This window comes from Scleropages formosus, chromosome 12, assembly GCF_900964775.1.
Source record: "Scleropages formosus chromosome 12, fSclFor1.1, whole genome shotgun sequence".
Classification (NCBI taxonomy): Eukaryota; Metazoa; Chordata; class Actinopteri; order Osteoglossiformes; family Osteoglossidae; genus Scleropages; species Scleropages formosus.
In genome coordinates this window covers 22133898-22153915 of record NC_041817.1, presented here as the reverse complement: position 1 = coordinate 22153915, position 20018 = coordinate 22133898, and the positions used below count along the sequence as shown (strand labels likewise).

The window sequence follows — 20018 nt, the reverse complement described above, 5'->3', positions numbered from 1 at the left end:
CCTCCTATTACATTTATATATAATATTCTAACTGCCAGTTATTCAAGATGAAAACTTGTCAGGTTCAGGTTTATTTGTATTTTCTTCGCTATTATATACATTCTATTTTTAATGTCTATCTGTGGCAGAGCTGTAACATCTGACCCAAAAGACAGACAATGATTTCAGTAGCAAATTAGGAGATAATGTGCAACGGTGACACAATGAACAGAGAACAAAGACACACAAGTGTTCCAAAAGTAAGTGAAATGAGATTACATACACACATTGTCTGAAGCCACTTGTCCTAAGTGGGGTTGCAGTGAACCGGAGCCTAACCCAGCAACACAGGGTATAGGGCTAGAGAGGGAGGAGACACACCCAGGACAGGACCCCAAGCGGGACTCAAACCCGAGACCCACCGGAGAGCAGGACCCAGCCAAACCCGCTATGCCACCGTGCCCCCTGTGAGAGTACATGCACAAAACAAAAAGACAGATGAGGGGTTGGTGGAATTGAAGAATAAGACCTGGATAGAATCATGAAGGACAGGGGCAGATGGGACAAGAGCACATGACAAGAATCACTACACCAGGCCAGTAACCACACATCCTTAAGCAAAGGACTAATTAATAACCCCTAGATGTGAGTTCAGCCTTTTTATAGGAGTGGGAGCTGGTCAATTGGGTTTAGGTGTGTTGATGCAATGATGTAATGCGATGCATCTGGTGGATATCAGGGATTATGCCCTTGTGGTTGTGACAAGACCAGAAGTAGTGAGCAATTCAACAGTACACTAGTGACCCTAAGTCATCCCTAGTCTGTGAGTGATAGAAACTGTGCGTTCCCCTGATGGCTGGATGAGTGGCCCATTGTAAGTAATGTACAGTACTAGGAGAGTAAGTTACCTTGGGTGCATAAGGTGTGTGGACTGATAACACTAAATAGTGTTTGTTGGAAGTTGCATTTGAGAAAAGCATCTGCTAAATGAAGCAATGTAATAGCCTTTTACAGTGTTTACAGGTGTGTGATGACTATTGCACATGTTTATGGGATAAACTAGTCAGTGCTAAAGAGTAGTTTGTGCTGGGAGGGCATTTTTATTTTCAATAATTTAAAATAAGTGTAAATGAAGCTCAAAGGATGGATGGTTGAATGGATGGAAGAGTTATAGAGGGTTATTTTATCGGTGTAATGGTCACACTGAAGTTACAAACGACTTGAGTTACAAACAATTCCTGTCCCAGCTGTGTTCGTAAGTTGGGATTTGTATTTCATAGATTGAAAGGGGAAGAAAACACAATAAGTTACTACTTTTTACTGCCTCCCATGTAACTGTAATGTTTTTGGTACCGTGTGGCTGAGAGATTTGTTGTGCTGTGCATTAAATAAGATGAAACGAAAGGCAGGTTTGAAGCCCATTGGACACAGTCTCCGTTCAAGTGGGCAAAGGTTAAAGAAAGATCACCAGGGCGGAGAGGTGATGCTGATTCTGGGAGAAATGCAAGCGGATTGTTCATTAATCATGGCTATTGCTACGATATTAAAGCTGATGGCTTTCACACAGCAATGCGGGAAACGGTCACTGGAACACAGCGGAGTGTGACCATGAGGACAGACAAAACACGGCTAATCGAATGCAGCTGTACTCGCGGTGATGCCGAATTAGAGCACGGAAATTGCGTTTTTATTCCGCTGAGTGGAAATTTTTCGGAAGGTTACGGGAACATCTTTTAAGGGCGCTTGCGGAGCTCTGAGAGAGATCCTCTCGCTGGGAAAGAATGCAAAAGCACAAGGGCTGCGCAAAATCGGTGGGAAGCCCGTGTCCGCCGCACGCGTCTGAGCGGAATGTGGAATTTGAAAATATCTGCTGTTTGTGGCTTTGAGGAGAATGTAACTGTGCTGTGCCTCAGTGACAAAGGCTGGAAATTAATGGAAATTATCCAGTGCAGAGAAAGGAAACGACAAAATCGCCAGCAAAGAGCAACAATGGAAGCTCCTTCCAAACCATGATTCTTAGATGGGCGTCATGAGGTGGAACCTGAAGGCAACAGCAGACCAGCTGAGCATCTTAATGCCATAAAGAACTGGATGACACACAGTGTTGTTGTTTATTTTTATAGGTCACTCTTTTCTACATCACAATTTACAGTGCTAGGTTTGTATACCGAGCCCCTTAAATGAAAAATATCACGGGTGAAACATTATCAGTTGAGGGTAAGTAACTTGATCAAGGTTACAGCAGCAGCCCCTGGGAGTCAACCCCCGGTCTTCCAATTTCAAGGTGCTAATTTTAATCACTACGCCACCTGCTGACATGGTGTGTTGATAATGTTGCAAAGGTGCATTGAAGAAAGTGCTCATAACATAGCAGGTGCCACTGATTTACTGGGGTAATGGTGTAGGCTTCACAGGGAATGGACTTCAGGGTGGTCCAGGAACAAGGAAGAGGTCTGACAAGTCATTTTTCACAGGGTTTTCATGTAAGAAGCATACAGTATACATGGGGTATTGGCCCTCTATATGCCATTGAGTGTTGCATATGTCTTTCATGGAAAATATATACATATATCCTCAACACATTCTTACACACATCTGGCTACACAGGTTACTGAAACCTCAACAAAAACTGGTTCATAACATTGATGCAGCTGCCTGCTGGAACTCATTTTTCATGGGTTTTTTTTTTTTTTTAATATATTTTGAGGTACAGATCAGTAAGTCCTCTAGTATAGTAGGGCTACCTTCCACTCTAAGAGCTCAGGTTCAAATCTCACAACCCTCATATCTAGTGCATTTGGGCAAAGTAATTTTCTCAACTGCACCAGTGAAAATGACCCTGCTTCAGGAGGTGGGAACTCACGCCTGGTAAGAAAACGTAAATGTGGCACAGCGAGTAGCGCTGCTGTCTTGTGGTGCAACAGGATGTGACTTTGATCCCCACTTGGTCTGTGTGGAGTTTGCAAGTTCTCCTTGTATCTGCGTGGGTTTCCTGTGGGTGCTCTGGTTTCCTCCCACTATCCAGAGACATGCTGTTCAGCTTCACCCATACTGTGTGAGTGATGGAGAGAGTGTGTTAAACTGATGTATGGATGAGTGACGCAGTGTAAGTCACCACAATGAATAAGGTGTGTGGGCTGGTAATGCTAGAGTTCATTGGAAGTCGCTTTGGAGAAAAGCATCTACTCAATAAATAAATGTAAATGTGATATTGACATACTGGGTTTTCAAGAACTTGTGGCGATGTGCTGTGAAACCTGTTCCAGCTCTGTACTTCTGAATTCAAAGAGATTCTGACTGCAAAACAGTGCAGCCTCTTTAGAAGAGATCTTCAAGATGAGATGAGAAGTGGGTTTTGCCTTCGCCACCCACCCTTAGTGCCTACATATACCCGTCAGGGTCACTTCTTTTTTTTGTCTTCAGCCTCAAGGCAGTGTCTTTATTCGTCTTAAAATTCGGGAAAAAAAAAAAAAATAACAGCAGAGGTGTTGGTGTTGATATGGAAATGAGGGTTTAGCAGGAACCTTCTCAATGTTCCTCCTGGCATTTCTCTCTGAGGTTCAACTTTTCAACTCTTGCATAGAACACACGTGAGCTGCGGCGATCGTGCAAAACACACTAAAACATCCCTCAGATGGCATCTTTCAATTGTCAAATGTTTTTTTTAAGTGCCAGTTCTTCTCTCTGCTTGAGGGAATGGTTTCAAATATAACAATCTTCTGCCATTTGTTGTGTAGGTGGACAAAGGCTGTGTTTCTTATAGTTTTGGTAAACATGTGTACAGTTATTGTGGTAAATTACTCATCAAGAAAGTGTGATTTATTAATACGCTTTGTCTATGGTAGCCGACAGTCTGGTTCAGAAACATTGCCGTGCCCTGCTTTTAACAGGATTGTCACTTGCTTTCACTAATATTAGACAAACTTGCATACATTACTTAAACCTGACAAGATTTAATTCGAGAAGTTGCAAGAAGAAAGTGGGTAGCCAGAAGGGGATTTAAAAAGACAGATTCATAAGAAAGAGGAGGGGACTGGAGACCAAAGTGTTGGATTTCCTGGTGACCTTGGGAATGGAGACCATTCCTAGATAAAAACGATCAGATTCCAAATGCCAGTAACTGCTGTACATAACATGTTAATAATAAACATAATCTTTACAGACTTTTGATCTTAGTTTGTATTTTTAATTTCCATTTAATGTAGTTCAAAACTGAAACATTTATGATCTGGAATATTTTTTTTTTTTTTTTTTTCTTCTCAGCTTCCGAAATTGTGGACATTGTGCCCTTTTCTGCATACTTTTCATGGACACATTCACACGTTCACCTCAGTTTACAGGTTCGCACCACATTTGTATGCATGAGCCCTGCGTGAAGCTGCACCTTGTAGTTAGCCTCTGTTCTCCTAAATGAGCTGAAGGAAGGCGCTCATGACTGCGAGGAGCACATCGATACCTTTGCTCAATACGGAGAGAATGTTGATTATGACTATGGATTTTTATTTGTTTGATCAGACCAGGGATAAATCCCTGCGGCGTGGCCTTTGTCTTCCTCGCAGAGGGTAGTAAATAACTCGGCGGGCTGCATCGTTTCGTCGTTTTGTTATTCTCCACGACTGAAATTACGGAGGAAACGTGGCCGGCAAAAGCACGGGATCTATGCGATGGCATGCGCAGGTTTTAACGGTTACAAGAGAAGCACAGTGATTGGCGCCGTTTCCTTTTCATGAAGGACTTGGGTCGTGGAGGAAAACTCTTCATCAAGGTACTTGCTGTGAATTAAAAATCTGAAAACTAAGCAAAGGAGGTAAATAATTCTATTAATAACAGAAGGGCAAAAATCCCCTTATGCTACACTGTGTAAAAAAAAAAAAAAAAAAGGGCATATAAACACACACACGGTATGTGTATAATAGGACTTTGCTCATTTTTTAACACTAATTTTAAAATAATATAAAATGGTCGTACAGTATTAAAAGTATATTTTCATGCTGCACTGTTTTCAGTTTCACTTCTAAAACCCTTTTATTTTGCTTGTTCTTAACCACCAAAATGCTCACGTTTGAGTATCTCCAAAAAAAAAAAAAGTTGAATTAGATCACAAAGGAAATTTTCTGTAGATAAAACAATATCTTTCATAAATAAAGCAGTCACTGATAGACGTATAAGACAGAACAGATTTTGGTTCTATAAACTGAACTGTAGACTTGTAAGAGACTCAGATTTTCCCAGGCTGCCTTTTGAGATTAAATCATCAAATTCTTAATGTTGTGTCCTCGTCGCAAATGGTCGGACGATAACCTTGGCGACAGCGTGGCGTTCGACAGCCGTAGCTTTGCCGTTTTAATAGAATTACCTCACCTTTAGCGGCTGGCTGTAAATTATTGTTTTCACACTGCTGAAATGGGGTTTACCTTTCAATTATGCATGTTAGAAGTTTCACCCCAAGATATGCACGCAATCCCAAGCCTTATTTTGTTTCATTTATGCTGGAGGGAGGCAACGTGAACCAGAAGATAATCAGACAAGAGTGCTGGAGGCTAGTAAACTGGAATTGCACATGGTGCTTGAGAGGTCCTTACCAAACCTGGGAACACATATGTGAGAATATTAAACTAAACAGATTTTTGGTCATAGATTTTCAGTGGCATGGTGGCACAGCGAGTAGTGGTGCTGTTTCACAGCGCTTGGGTGGTGTGAGAGGACGTGGGTTTGATCCCTGCTCAGTCTGTGTAGAGTCTGCATCTTCTCCCTGTGTCTGTGTGGGTTTTCTCTGGGTGCTCTGGTTTCCTCCCACAGTCCAAACACATGCTGTTCAGGTTCCCCATAGTCTGTGTGTGTTGCACTGATGTATGGATGAGTGACCCATTGTAAGTAGTGTATCTAGCAGTGTAAGTCACCTTGGTGAGTACGGTGTGTGGGCTGATAACACTGCATAGAGTTCGTTGGAAGTTACTTGGAGAAAAGCATCTGCTAAATAAATAAATATAGTAGAGTAATGGTTAGTTGTCAGTTTTCATCCATCAACCTGCATATGAATTCCTGCTCCCAGTCTAGTGCTGCCGTAAAAATGGATAAATCACTGTCAGCAGAGTAGTGTCCAAACCTAACTTTGTAATTGGGTTAGCTAATAGTGTATTGGTTAGAGCTGCTGCCTTTTGACCTGAAGCTTGCTTACCTTAAATTGCTGTAGTAAAGTTACCCACCTCTATAAATGGGTAATTAGTTATAGATACAACTTTATTTTTATTTATTTTTTTAATATATTTCCTTCCATCGTTAACAACCACTTGTTCCAAGCTGGGTCACCACAAACCAGAGCCCAACCCGGCAACACTGGGCGCAAGGCCAAAGGGGTAGGGGACACACCCAGGACGGGATGCCAGTTCATCACAAGGCACCCCAAGCAGGGCTCAAACCCCAGACCCGCCACACCACCCTGGCTCCACCACATACACACAGAGTCTGAACCGCTTGTCCCATATGGGGTCGAAATACACACGCGCATTGGAAGAAGTTGCTTGTCCCGAGCAGGATCGCAGCTAGCCAGAGCCTAACCTGGCAACACAGGGTGCAAGGCTGGAGGGGGAGGGACACAATCAGGACAGGACACCAGTCCATCACAAGGCATCCCAAGCGGGACTCGAACCCCAGACCCACCGGAGAGCAGGACCCAGTCCAACCCACAGCGCCCCCCCCCCCATATATATAATAAAAGAAATTTGAGTAGGAATTGTCAATATTCAGACAAACCTTTATGCAGCTACTTGTGTCATGTGCATTGGTTCATATGGTGGAAAGTGCTGTACTTAAGAATCACTTGTCTGCATCGAAGTGTCTCTTTCTGCTAATGTAATGCACACATTGTCTTTTTTTTATGAGATGTGTGTCACTTTGGAGAAGTGTCTGCTGAACAAATACATGTAGATACCTTAACATTGTAAATCACTTTAGACAATAGTGTCAGCTGAACGTTAATGTAATCAGTACTCAACAGAGGTGTCAACTGAATATTAGTGTATTTTTATTGCAACAGACAAGTTTTAATCCATCTACAGCGATGGTGGAGTTGTAGGTATGGGGTTAAACGTGATTGGGTTTTTTCTCTCGCAGCCACAGCACAAGACGCCCTCGCAGGGAGCGATGTGACCTGGTGCGATATTGTTTTTATTCCATTAGCGGCGCCTTGCTGGAACTCTCAGCACCTTGCAGGAAAGCTCCCAATAACTGGCAGCTTGTGTTCTTGCTTCTCTTGCATTCCTGGCAGAGAAAGTCGCTGCTGAACGGGATTTGATCGAGGAATGTACTTATAATACTATAACAGTAACCCCTCTCTATAGCAAAAGACATAATCAGTGAACAGGGACATGAAAACATATATTACACTATTTTAAACTCGTGTGGCCCTTGGTTTTGTGTTCAGCAGTGCTGATTAGAGACCATGCAGGTGGATCTACAATATATGATTATTTAATTTAATAAATTATATATTTCTCGTTAGATTACGTTTTTAAAACTTAGGTAGCTTAGTGGTTGCGGTCATCACCTTGGAAACAAAGGCCCCTGGTTTGAGCTCTGTTCCCATGGAGGTACCCCTGATCAAGGTGTGTGTGTGTGTTTTACCTGAATTGGTACAGTGAAAGTCACCCAGCTGTGTAAATGCATGAATCACAGTAAGTACCTTAGCGTAAGAACATGTTCTAAGCTGTTTTGGACGAAGGTGTGAATTGAATGAAGAAATATAATAAATCTGAGCTCCTCAGTGTGACAAGAGAACCTCCTTTGTGCAACAGTGTTCTTGGGACGCAGCTGCCTTTTTTCCTTGCCATTCTTGTTTCTCAAGTTTTTTTTTTTTTTTTTTTGGTTTCTGCAGCAATCCCGGGGCGTCGGTCTCCAGGGTCACGTCTCCGACCCGTGCCGCCACCCCCCCTCATCCCGCTGAACATGCAGTTCTTGATTTAGGATTCATCCATCACAGGCTGCTCTGCTGTTGGCTGGCCTGTCTCCAGCTATTTGCCCATTTATTCAGTCCTTTCACCAGGGCTTTCGTGGCCATCTTGGGGTTCCAGGTACCTGTGATGGGACTGGACACACACCCGCTCTCAGTTCCACCCCCGCGTCTCTGTCCCTGTCCCCCCACCACAGAATGGCTCGCGCTGGCGATATTGGCCGGTCGTATCTCTTGCAGTGGAGCCACCGGGAATACATTTAGCCTGTAATCTGATATCATAATGGCTTTGATAGAGAATTGTCATGCCATATTCACAGTCTCCTTCAACACTCGCAAGAATTTGTAGATGTAATAGAGCTCAATTTTAGGCTTCATTAAACCCTTGTATCGTAGATTTAGATTTCTGCTAATCTGCTTGCTGTAACTTTAAATGAAGACTCATGGCTTTGACCAATAATTTGACATTTACTGTAAAAAAGCATTAAAATATATATTCCTTCATACTTCTCCCTTTTTGAATTTGAAATCTTTCTGGTTTTTATGCCACCAAAGAGTAGAATGAGTCCTTCAGGATCAAATGTAGGAAAGCCGCTCATGTCGCGTTCACGTCCTATGCCCTTCCACACGTGCAACCCCCATGTAAAGGACAGCGGAACTTGGTTTTAGACTCACATCCAGTTCTTTGGTTAATATTTTCGGAGATCTTGCATCGCAGGTGGTCATTTGTTACATCTTCTGTCACTTGGAAATCTGCCATCTACAAAAGGCCAACCATTTTTTTTTCTTGATATAAATGACTCAGTCCATTGCACTTCACTGAATGAAGAGAACACACTTCATGTGTATCTAACTTAATAGTCTTTTGTTTTTTTTTGTTTTTTTTTTTAGCTGATGCTTTTATCCAAGTTTATTTGCACTGCTAGATAATTAACTTTACAGTAATTTGCCCAATTATGGTGTTCTTACTGTGTCTATTTAGCATAAGTACCTTGATCAATTGCACTACAGCAGGAATGGGACTTGAACTGAATACCTTCTGACTGTAAGGCAATGGCTCAGACTTCTAAATAGGTCAGAAGCCTTAATCAAAACCTCTGCTTCGATGCAGGCTCAATGCAGCTGAAATGAAAACATGAAAAATCAATGGAAAAGTCTGATCTGGAAAGCAGAAAATTAATTCATTTTGTTTTTTTTTCTAACACTTAATCCCTCTTTTAGTTCTTAGCTCCCGCAGTCACAACATATGAATGGCCCCTGGATGGTGTGGAAGAATAATCCATAGATTGCAATTAACAATCAATTTCATGAGAACTGCAGCAAAGCAAATCAACCAAAGGCAGCAATATTGTCAACAATGGGGGGCCCTGCTCTCTAAAGGGTACCTCGGATTATTATTTCTAAGCAGCAGAAATTCGTACAGGCACATGGTAATATCACACAGAGCTCTGATCTTACTTATCACATACTGTTACTTCTTGCATTAATTTAGCAGATGCTTTTGTCCAAAGCAACTTCCAATGAACTCTATGTAGTGTTATCAACCCACACACCTCATTCACCAAGGTAACTTACACTGCTAGTTACACTACTTACAATGAGTCACTCATCCATACATCAGTGGAACATACTCTCTCTGTCACTCACTATGGGTGAACCTGAACAGCGAGTCTTTGGACTGTGGGAGGAAACCAGAGCACCCAGAGGAAACACATACCAACTCCTCACAGACTGAGTGGGGAATCAAACCCACATCCTTTCACACTACCCAGGCCAGTGAGAGGGCAACACTACTTACTGTGCCACCACGCTACCCCGCTTCCTGATCTCCTCTTGCAACAGTTTCAAGGAAGAGGCACCACAAAGCAGTTACCTTGTCAGGCTGTTGTTCAGACAGTAGAGGAACTTACCTCATCTATCCAGGTATGCTTGAGGGATGCTTCCTACCTACCATGGAAAGAAATACAGTACCAGGTGTTATTATACATATTGACTCACAGGTACACCGCAGATATCAGATCACTTTAATTTACACCTGTCTGACCCTTTTCTACCCATGTCATTTTATTTTAGCAGTGTTAATACATGTATGGAGGAAGTTAACTTGAACTGAGTTAAAAATGTGAAGTTAGTTGGCACAGGTTCAAATGAAGCCCCCTGATATTAGCTCTCCAAAACCCTAAGCCCCCCCCACACACCCCCATCACCACCCTTGTTGTCATGGAAATCGAATTGACAAACTGAGTCCGACTGAAATAACATCTGACCTTTATGGTGCAGAATTCTTCATTGCATATCATAGATACCTATGTCATAATATTTTAAAGGTTAAGTAATAACAGTCTGCAATGCCAGCGCTGTTCAAACATGTAATAAATCTTAGAACAATAGTCTGTCATTTGTCCAACTTGTCCAAACACAAGCCAGCAACTTGTGTGCTAAATTACTGCTGCCAACAGTGTACATGATGGTTTTTTCTTACCTTGTTAAACATAAGAAGGCAAGTAGTGCTGGTATTATGAGTTTTTCTTTCTTTTTGGTTGAAGCGGTCAAGTGACTTTCCTTGGTCAGTGGTGCATCTTGGCAAAGGTGTCTTTATCCATGACCTCGGCATCATACCTGACCTGCTCCGATGTGCAGTTTCCAGTCCGATCTGAAATGAGACGTGGAATCATTGCTGGTTTACTTTGTCAACGCACTGTGAACCACTTTGACTGTTTGTTGAGGAGTACTTCCCAGTTCATCGAGATATTTCAGACTTGCTTGGGTGGCCAGCATCTTATTATTCTTCTCTGAGCTGCTCTAAGTCCTGGGATGGGGGTCCAAGAGTGGATGCCACATGATTTCAGACCAAATGGAGATGTACTGGAAGGGGGTGTTTGACCTCTGGTCAAGGATTTTACTAAAAGGGCCACAACATGTCTGTCCATACCTCACATCTAGCAGTAGAGCTGAAGAATGGAGCTCCAGAGAGAGCTTTTGACACATTGTCCTTTACCAATATTTATTTATTGCAGATTTAATTAAGATATATGTTTACAACATAGTTGATCTCAGAATTAAAGGTAAGGAAAATTCTACTGAAAGTCTGTGATCATGAAAATAAACCTGGCTAATGAAAAAAAACAAAATTCACATTTTGAGCAAACTGATTGCTTTTGACAGAAGAAGAAAAAAAAACCATTTATTTCCTAAACAGGCAGAAAGAAGCATTTATGATGTGAGGTGCGATTGGTTATGCGGAATATTAGCGGTTTTTGAACATTCCGGTTTTATAAGATTAGAATATGCAGTTAACTTTTTCAAAGCATTATTTTCAGGTGATTTTTGGGGAGAAGAAGCTGCACTGTCGGGTCTAATTAAATTACGCCGCGAAATAGAATTAAGTCCGTAAAGAAGGAGAAGGAATCGAAAAAGCTCATTTAATGTTTTCTTTCCATTATCAAGAGCCAACACAACAGCTGTGTTTAGAGGAACTATTAAAAGCGTCAGCTATCAATGGAATAATTAGAGCAAATGAGTACAAAGCCTTTTTGCGGTTCTTTAGTCTCCCATATTAATGAAGAAGTTCTTTTGTGTCCTAAGTAATTAATTACGGTGAAGCGGAGAGCGGAGCGGCCGGCAATGACGGATTCCTTTCTCCCTTCCTGGTGGTGCCCTTTTATGAAATTATTACACTGTAATTATAATACGAGTCTTGATACTTTCGCCACTGTGCACCTTTATCACTTTGCCACTGATCCTGTTAGCAAGTTCACAAGTGCAGAAAACAAAATAAGGGATTGTGAAGACCTGATATTCTCTCTACTAGCAGCACAGCTAACCAATACCATACCAGCCTTTGGCCCTAAAGGTTGCAGGTTCAATTCCCACCTCTAGCTGTAGTGCTCTTGAGCAAAGTACTTATCCTAAATTACCCAGCCCTGTGAATGGATAAATAATTGTAGGTAGCTTACATGGTGAAGGGGGCACGGTGGCGCAGCGGGTTTGGTGGGGTCCTGCTCTCAGGTGGATCTGGGGTTCAAGTCCTGTTTGAGGTGCCTTGCGATGGACTGGCGTCCTGTCCTGGGTGTCTCCCATGTGCCCTGTGTTGCCAGGTTGGGCTCCAGCTTACTGTGAAGAAAAGCATCAGCTAAATGAATAAATATTACTCTCTGCTAGGTCACAAGGAAGAGATCACATCAGTGATGTTGTGATTATGACAGTGCTGGGCTAATAATATACACAAGGTTACTACCTATTGACAGGTGTTTCATTTTTCATGTATTACGGTGGTTGGAGATGTGGCGATGACCACCACTCTCTGTGTGGCATGTAACAGAAATCAGCCGTTAATGGCATTTGGTAAAAGATGTGATGTTATACAACATTTACTACGATGAGAAATATTGGAAAAAACTATGATTTTACTCAAAAAACAGCCTGATGCAGCTTTGTTCCATATTTATTTATTGTTTCTCAGTTGCTTATTGTTATTTTTATTATGCCTCTTTTGCCCTCTGCTCATCTGTTTTGGATCAGGGAGAGAGCAATAATGATATATGAAAGTGAAGGATATTACTGTCTGTAATATAAACTCTTAACTGACATGAGGAACTCTTTTTTTTTAAATAGTGAAATGTCAAAGCTTTGCTGTGATGCTACCAGCGGGATGATGACTTCAGGATGAGGATGGAGGGTGTGTCAGTTATGGAGTTTTACAGTATGCATTAAGGCATACTAACATTGCTCATTACACAAGGAATACTTACAAATGAATTCATTCTGAAACTTTCCTTTTCAGAAGAGAACAAGTTTGAGCTTCACACTGTGTGAGGTCTATTCGTGTGACGCTATCAGGATGTACCAGACCAGTCGCGCTTTTCATTCAGCACTTTAGTTGTCTCGGGGAAAAAAAAATAAATAAAAATCTGTCTTTATTTCATCCTTTTCCCATAGAATTTCCACAGCCGTGACCATTTCCTCGCCCGTGAGCAGTTGTCATCTTCGGTGACTGATTGTTTTTTCATCTTTTTTTCCCCCCTCCTCTTGCTTCGCAGTGGGATGCCATCACAGAGATGGATGAGCACAACCGGCCCATCCACACTTTCCAGGTGTGCCACGTGATGGAGCCCAACCAGAACAATTGGCTTCGCTCCAACTGGATCTCCCGCGAGGCAGCCCAGAAAGTGTATGTGGAGCTGCGTTTCACCCTCCGCGACTGCAACAGCATCCCCTGGGTGTCGGGCACCTGCAAGGAGACCTTCAACCTCTTCTATATGGAGACGGATGAGCCGCACGGTGCCAAGTTCAAGCCGGGGCAGTACACCAAGATCGACACCATCGCGGCCGACGAGAGCTTCACGCAGATGGATCTGGGAGACCGAATCCTCAAACTCAACACGGAGGTCCGAGAGGTGGGGCCCATCAGCAGGAAGGGCTTCTACCTAGCCTTCCAAGACATAGGGGCCTGCATTGCTCTGGTGTCCGTGCGCGTCTACTACAAGAAGTGCCCCTTCACTTTCCGCAACCTGGCCACATTCCCAGACACCATCCCCCGTGTGGACTCCTCCTCTCTGGTGGAGGTGCGAGGGGCGTGCATCCCAAATGCTGAGGAGAGGGACACGCCTAAGCTGTACTGCGGAGCCGACGGCGATTGGCTGGTGCCCCTGGGGAAGTGTGTTTGCAGCATGGGCCACGAGGAGCTGGACGGTACCTGTCTCCGTGAGTGTCGAACCTTTTCACCTCACTCTTCGCTCTCTCTCTCTAAACTCCCCCTAAAGAATTAGGCATCCGGATGAGTCATAACATTTGAAAGATATAATACAGCACGCACAGGGAACGAAATGTGACACGGGCTCTGTGAGAAGGTTTGCGATCCTGGGGCTGTTTTTGATTTGCCGGCGTCCACCTTCACCTGCTTGATGTTCAGCATCTGTCCTTCACCTGGATTGCAGGGAAACGTTAAGACAGCTCTCTTCTGTAGGGTGAACAGGTCACCGGGGCCTACGAGCCATTTCTCATTAATAGTTCATCGGTGGCTGCCACCTGATGTCTCGTGTGGATTCTAGCTGCCAGGGTTAGAGCTTTGCCATAAGAGATGGCCTTTATGGGGAGATGAAAACACTGAGCATTATGAGTCTGTCAGAAGTACGTACAGGCGAACATGGCTGATACAATGCACATATGATTGTAGTGTGAGAAACATCAACATGGTGTGGGTTCGAGTTAGTAGAAGCCAGCCATGGGTCAAGCTTTCAAGCCTCCCGTATATGGGGTAAGCAGGCTGACATATTAGTGGATCAGCAGGACACAGGCAGGAATAGGGACTTTATCTCTCGCTCGAGCTACATGTGGACATGGCAGACAGCAGGTGACCGCCAGCAACCAGACTTAACCAGACTTCACCCTCTCCCCGTCCTTCACTCAAACCGACCACTGATCTTTTCATCGGATCTTTTAATCGAATGAAAATTCATTCAGATGCGATCGGACGACAGCAAGTTTTCATCTCTCTATTACTGGCAGGAGTCCTTATTATTTTAGCTTTTTTTTTTTTTTTCTGATAGGCTACGGCAAAGTCTGTGAAATCACGGGACAGATCTGGCTCCCGTGTTCTCTGAAGGCCGACCCGCCCCGTGGCGTTGTCGGCCAAATCTGCCTCTTGATGGATTAAGGTTGCCGGCCTGCACTGCCGTCAGCTGCCAGGATACGTGTCCATAATGGGGCAACAAAGTGGTTCTGTAAGAAGCTCCCCCACCTATGGAAGACGTTCTAAAGCCAGATTACAAATAAGGCACTTTAATGGCGTCAGATTCATCAGCATCACAGTGGACTGAGAGCTTTGCAGCCCTCTGCTCGGTGCTTTTGTGTATTTTCTTGCTAAGGGTATTCTGCCCTTTCTGTCCAGCATTTTGACATGTTATTATATGCCATTTCTACCTCCATTCACCACCTCCATTAGTTTTTGCAGGTACAGTATACTTACATTATACTTTGCAATGATACGGTTTCTGTTTAATGAAGGTTGTGTTTCTATTAACTATTTTTATGGTAAAATACATCTGCTGCATTTAATTCAGGTAATGCATGAAATCATAGGGTTATTAATGCAGTGCACAGTTATACTGAGATAGAAATAAACTCATTAGTGCAAAGATTATCATCACACAGATATGTGATTATGAAGTCATTGTCACCTCCCAGACTACCTCGACATGTCAGCGGAAGGTGTTCGCTTTTAAATGTAAAAAAAAAAAAGGAAAAAAAAAACCACGTTCTTTAATCTATTGGACTCCCCAGAGTTCGTGATTCCATGAGATACTGAGATACTGACATCTGAGCACGATCAGTTTGCAGCTCTCCACAGAAAAATATTCGATACTTTTATTAAGGGAAGAAAGGTCACGGCACAGAATTTTCAGAATTCGATGAGGCTGCACGGCAATACGGGGCAACAGGTACAGATGGTGGTTCACGACAGAATTCTAAGATGAAAGTTGCCTTTTCATGTCCCAAGATGGGATCTGCTGTTGTGAGTTTGAGAAAAAAACACCTAAAGATTTGGCAGTGTGAATGGATAAAGCAAAACACTAATAAAAATAATTTATATTCAAGGAATGCCTTTTTTTCACTTTCTAGCACAATTTAAATAAATTTGCATTTTAAAAGATGTAGTTAGTTGTATTATCTTAATCTTTTAACTAAAGTCAGTATTTACAAGCAGACAGGTTTGAGACATTTGGCATTTTGTAAGCAACTTTCACAAAGAACAGATTCTGTTTATTTTGGTTTGTTTTTAATTTACTTGATGAGAGCTTTAAACAGTTTTGAGTTCCATAAAGGTGATTTGTTATGCATTAAAGTAATGTTTATTATGCACAAAAGTAATGTTGCAGTAAAAATTTTATTCTGTTTTTGTTTAACATCTGCATGCAATTTGTTGCTTTATGGATTTAAGTATTCAAGCTTGAGTCTTTACCTCATATTCGGTTCTTCACATTTCAGTGTACCATTGAATTCTGCACTGCTCAGCAAAGAGTACCTTACTGAACCTCACCTGATCAGTCTGTTGGGTCACACTTTTCAGAGTCAGATGCTTTGTCTGAAATCCATGAAATGATGAAAAAGACATAAACGCTCAACTGACTGCTCAGCAAATATATTCCCCTGTCGTTCACACTGTATATAGAGCTGGAGTTACCTCTGGGTGAAAGTCATCGTGGAGCAATTCTATTTGTAAAGCCACTTGTCCCGAGACCGTTAGGGTCGTCATGGTATCATCAGATTCTTACCTCATACATATGGGGGGGAGAAAAGCTCGTGTACGGGGATGTACATCAAGGTTAATTTGCTTTGTGAGGAATTGACACTTCGATCATGTTTTACCTGCTCCGGGCTGAGTGAGCAGGGAGAGACAGCTGTGTACCTGCAGATTGCTTCTCTCTGTGGTAAATTCTTTACAGGCTTTTACAGCTCAGTTAAATTTTGCCCTGTAGCCTCTGGGTAGCCATTTAGTTTTTTTTTTTTTATTATTATTTTATTTATTTATTTGTTCTTGTGCATCATCTGGACTTTCACTCATTCCATCCTGCACATAGCTTCCCAAATCAGAGCAATACTGCTTTTAGGCTCAAAATACGATAGTTGCCGGGGGGAGGGAAAGATGTTAATGTGTCCATGCTGTCCAGTAGCTCAACAGAGCATTGTAGAGGCAGTGCTGTGGGGGTGAGATGAGGGAGGATAAATGCTTTTGGCATCAGAGTGTAAAACTCATGTCAGGGCATCTGCATGCTGCAAACACTGCGCACTCTGGGAAAGAAGCAAGTAATCCCTTGTCCTACATATGCATACATACACTGAGACACAGTTAACAAAAAAACAGCACTGCTGTTTGGAAAGTATTAATGGCACCTAAACTGTGTATTAAAATGTACTGAACATGAAATGGATGCAACCATTGAATGTGCCGTCGATGCAGAAGCTAGTTGCCCTATAGTGTAGCTTTAGCGAGACCGTAGGGTAACATGCAGAATTGTTTGAAGCCTAAGGTCAGTTTTCTCAGCTTAAGCAAACAAAGTGGCTGGTTTAGTGGGGTTGACTGTAAGTAAAGCAGGCATGAAAAGCCCTCTCCATATTAACCCAAATAATTGAACCTCAGCTGGATCCCAAACCCCTAAGTACTTGACTGAACCAACATCAGAAACACCAGCTCCCTTGTCCAGGAGTTCAGGGGCAGCGAATCAGAACGCATGAGATGGTTGAGAGCTGGTGCTGCTGTCAGACCTGAAGTGAAATTTATTTGATTTGCTCTGAGGGAGCCCTCCTGTGTGGATATGATTATATCAGGTGGCGTGACATTTCTGATCTGGAGCTGTCCAAACAGAACGCAAAGGTTTCATTATTCTGGTGTCCCACCACTGCCCGGTTGCCATGCCAATGAAGTGTGATTCTGGGAGAGAGCAGTCCAATACTCTGGCTGTGGACGGGGGTCTGTAATGCGCCTTTGAGAGGAGAATGTTGTGGTCGAGCCCCCCATTGGTACTTCCGTACAGGATGTAGTCTTCTGTTCAAAGTTTGATGAAATCAGCATCACCTGTTTTAAATAGGCATCGCCAATGACCAGGTGCAGACAGTAGGTTTTGGATTTGTGCATTCCGGATCTGCAGGTGTAAGATATTATACTAATTATCAGGCTACACGTGAAAGAATATATATACAAACATTTTTTTTTTTTTTTTTTTTAAATCCTCTGCAACCTTTGTTCAGCTCCTGTGAATGTGATATTTCATGTACTTAAAAAGCCTGTTTTACATGTTTCTTTAAAGGGGACAGGAATTAAATCAATAAATAATTTTAAAAGTAAAAAAAAACTTGGAAAATCTTCCACATCAGAACTGATAGATCAAGCATTCTGAAAGAATTCTGTGGAATAAGCAAATAGAATTTTAGCAGCGAGTTATGCTTTTCTTCATTTGCAGCCAACCAGGCTTATTGATGTACCCATTTGAAATGAGATAAAAACAAATGAATTTTGCCTGCACAATTGTTGAAGAATAATTAACTTTATGACGCTGTATACAGCCTCTTGTAGCTCTGCCTGGATTTGCAATTTGCCTGTAAACGGAGCCATATGCAGGGGATAAAGCAGACATTAAATCTGCATTTTCCCCAAAGGTGTATATATTTCCGCACAAACACTTGAAGATTTTGTTGTCTTAAAAGTGCTCCGCTCACAACTTCTCTGGGGACTGTATTCGCACTTTCTTGAATCGAGCTACTGCCACATTTACAGCAGACAGTTATGTATCTTGGTACTTTTCGGTGAATAGTGTGGTGATATTACACAAAGGTCAATATTTTCGATTTGAATCGTTGCATTTTTCTTCTTGTTCCTGTTTAGATTGCTGTATTACAATGACTGTACAAAATTTGCCCAGCAGGTACAAACACGAAGAATGCAAGGCACAGCTTAGAATTAGGGGGGGTGCAGTGGCGCAGTGGTGCAGTGGGTTGGACGGGGTCCTGCTCTCCAGTGGGTCTGGGGTTCAAGGCCAGCTTGGGGTGCCTTGTGACAGACTGGCGTCCCGTCCTGGGCATGTCCCCTCCGGCTTTACGCCCTGTGCTGCCAGGTTAGGCTCCAGCTCCCTGTGACCCCGTATGGGACAAGCGGTTCTGTGTGTGTGTGAGAGATTAGAGTTGTAACAGCTACAATGTTTGGAAAAATAAGGAACCCCCCCCCCCCATTTTAAATATATTAAGACATATGGAGGTCTGATACTCATTTAATTGTTATCAATGGCTTAAGATAACTGCAAACAAATAATGCTACAAATTCATACTTTTTCCATAATTTATTCAAGAAAATTCTCCTGAATGCTGTTTCATAGGTGGAAAAAGGATACAACACTGGATTCAATATAGTGTTGTCCCCTTTGGCAGAAATAATATGGATATTTCTGCAGCTAGGTATTTACTCCTGGTTACATGTTTTGCTGGAAGGCAAAAGAGTGGTTCCCTCTCTGAGATTTGAGCCTCATATTACAGAGAAATTTCTGGTACTCCTATTTCAAAGGCTGTGCTATCTCATGAGTTCGTAAATGGATGTATCTGTAAGTTATTTTCAGTAAAGATGATTTCTGTGTGTGTGTGTGTGTGTGTGTGTGTGTGTGTGTGTGTGTGTGTGTGTGTGTGTGCGCACGCGTGCTTGTGTGTGAGGCTGTGTGTCTTCAGCATCTGCCTTCCCACAAATGAAAAACAGCATGCCTAAAGACTGCACATCCCATACATTCATCACTGCTCTGCAGGGGGATCAATTGATCATGCCAATCTGGAATATAGACACACAAAGCGGTCTTCAGAATTGTCTGCCATTAAGGGCCGGGACACTTTCTTCTCTTTCTCTCCATTTTAATCCAAACAAGAAAGTTTAGCAAGAAAATTCTCCAATTCTTCATAGACATGGCTTTAAAAGTCACCCATAATTGTCAGATGTCTGTATTTCCATCTACCCTTCATCAGTAACTGCTTGTCCAGTCAGAGTTATGGTGGTCCAGAGTCTAACCTGGAAGCATGGGCTGGATACCAGTCCATAATAGGACAATCACACATGTACATATTAGTCACCTACTTACTTAAAAAGCATGTCTTTGAACTATGAGAGGAAACCAGAGCATCCAGAGAAAACTCATGCAAACATGGGGAGCACATAAAAATTCCATGCAAACTTAGTTGCATTCAAGCCCGCTTCCATTGCAGCCACTGCGCAACCTTCAAACACATAGCATCCCAGTCAAGGACTCATCACAGAGTCCCTATCGGCCCTGGAAGTGTGACTGGAGACCCTTCAAGTGACAGCAATGCAAGTCTGGGGTTAATTCCCCCACGGCTTGTGTGGTTTTGCAGTCGGAGGCATTCTCGAACCACCGCCGTGGGAACCGGAGCCCAGACAGGAAAATTGAGCTGTTCCGAGTCCGTGCTGTCCGTCATCGCCGGGGGCCTGTGTTGCGATCCACGCTGCAGCCAGATAGCAGGGCAGCTGTGTGGGTGGATGTCTGCAGCTCCTGATGAGTTTTTAACTGGCACATTATCAGCCATCTGAAAGGGATACGGT

General features: G+C 42.8%; 1 protein-coding gene across 1 annotated transcript in view; it reads left to right on the top strand.

Moving 5' to 3' along the window:
* The window catches only part of LOC108930404 (ephrin type-A receptor 6-like), a 165125-nt gene that overhangs the window by 41699 nt on the left and 103408 nt on the right, over positions 1–20018 (top strand). The window contains exon 3 of the mRNA XM_018745623.2: positions 12967–13630. Within this exon, the coding sequence (XP_018601139.2) occupies positions 12967–13630 (664 nt within the window). The remainder of the gene's footprint in view (positions 1–12966; positions 13631–20018) is intronic.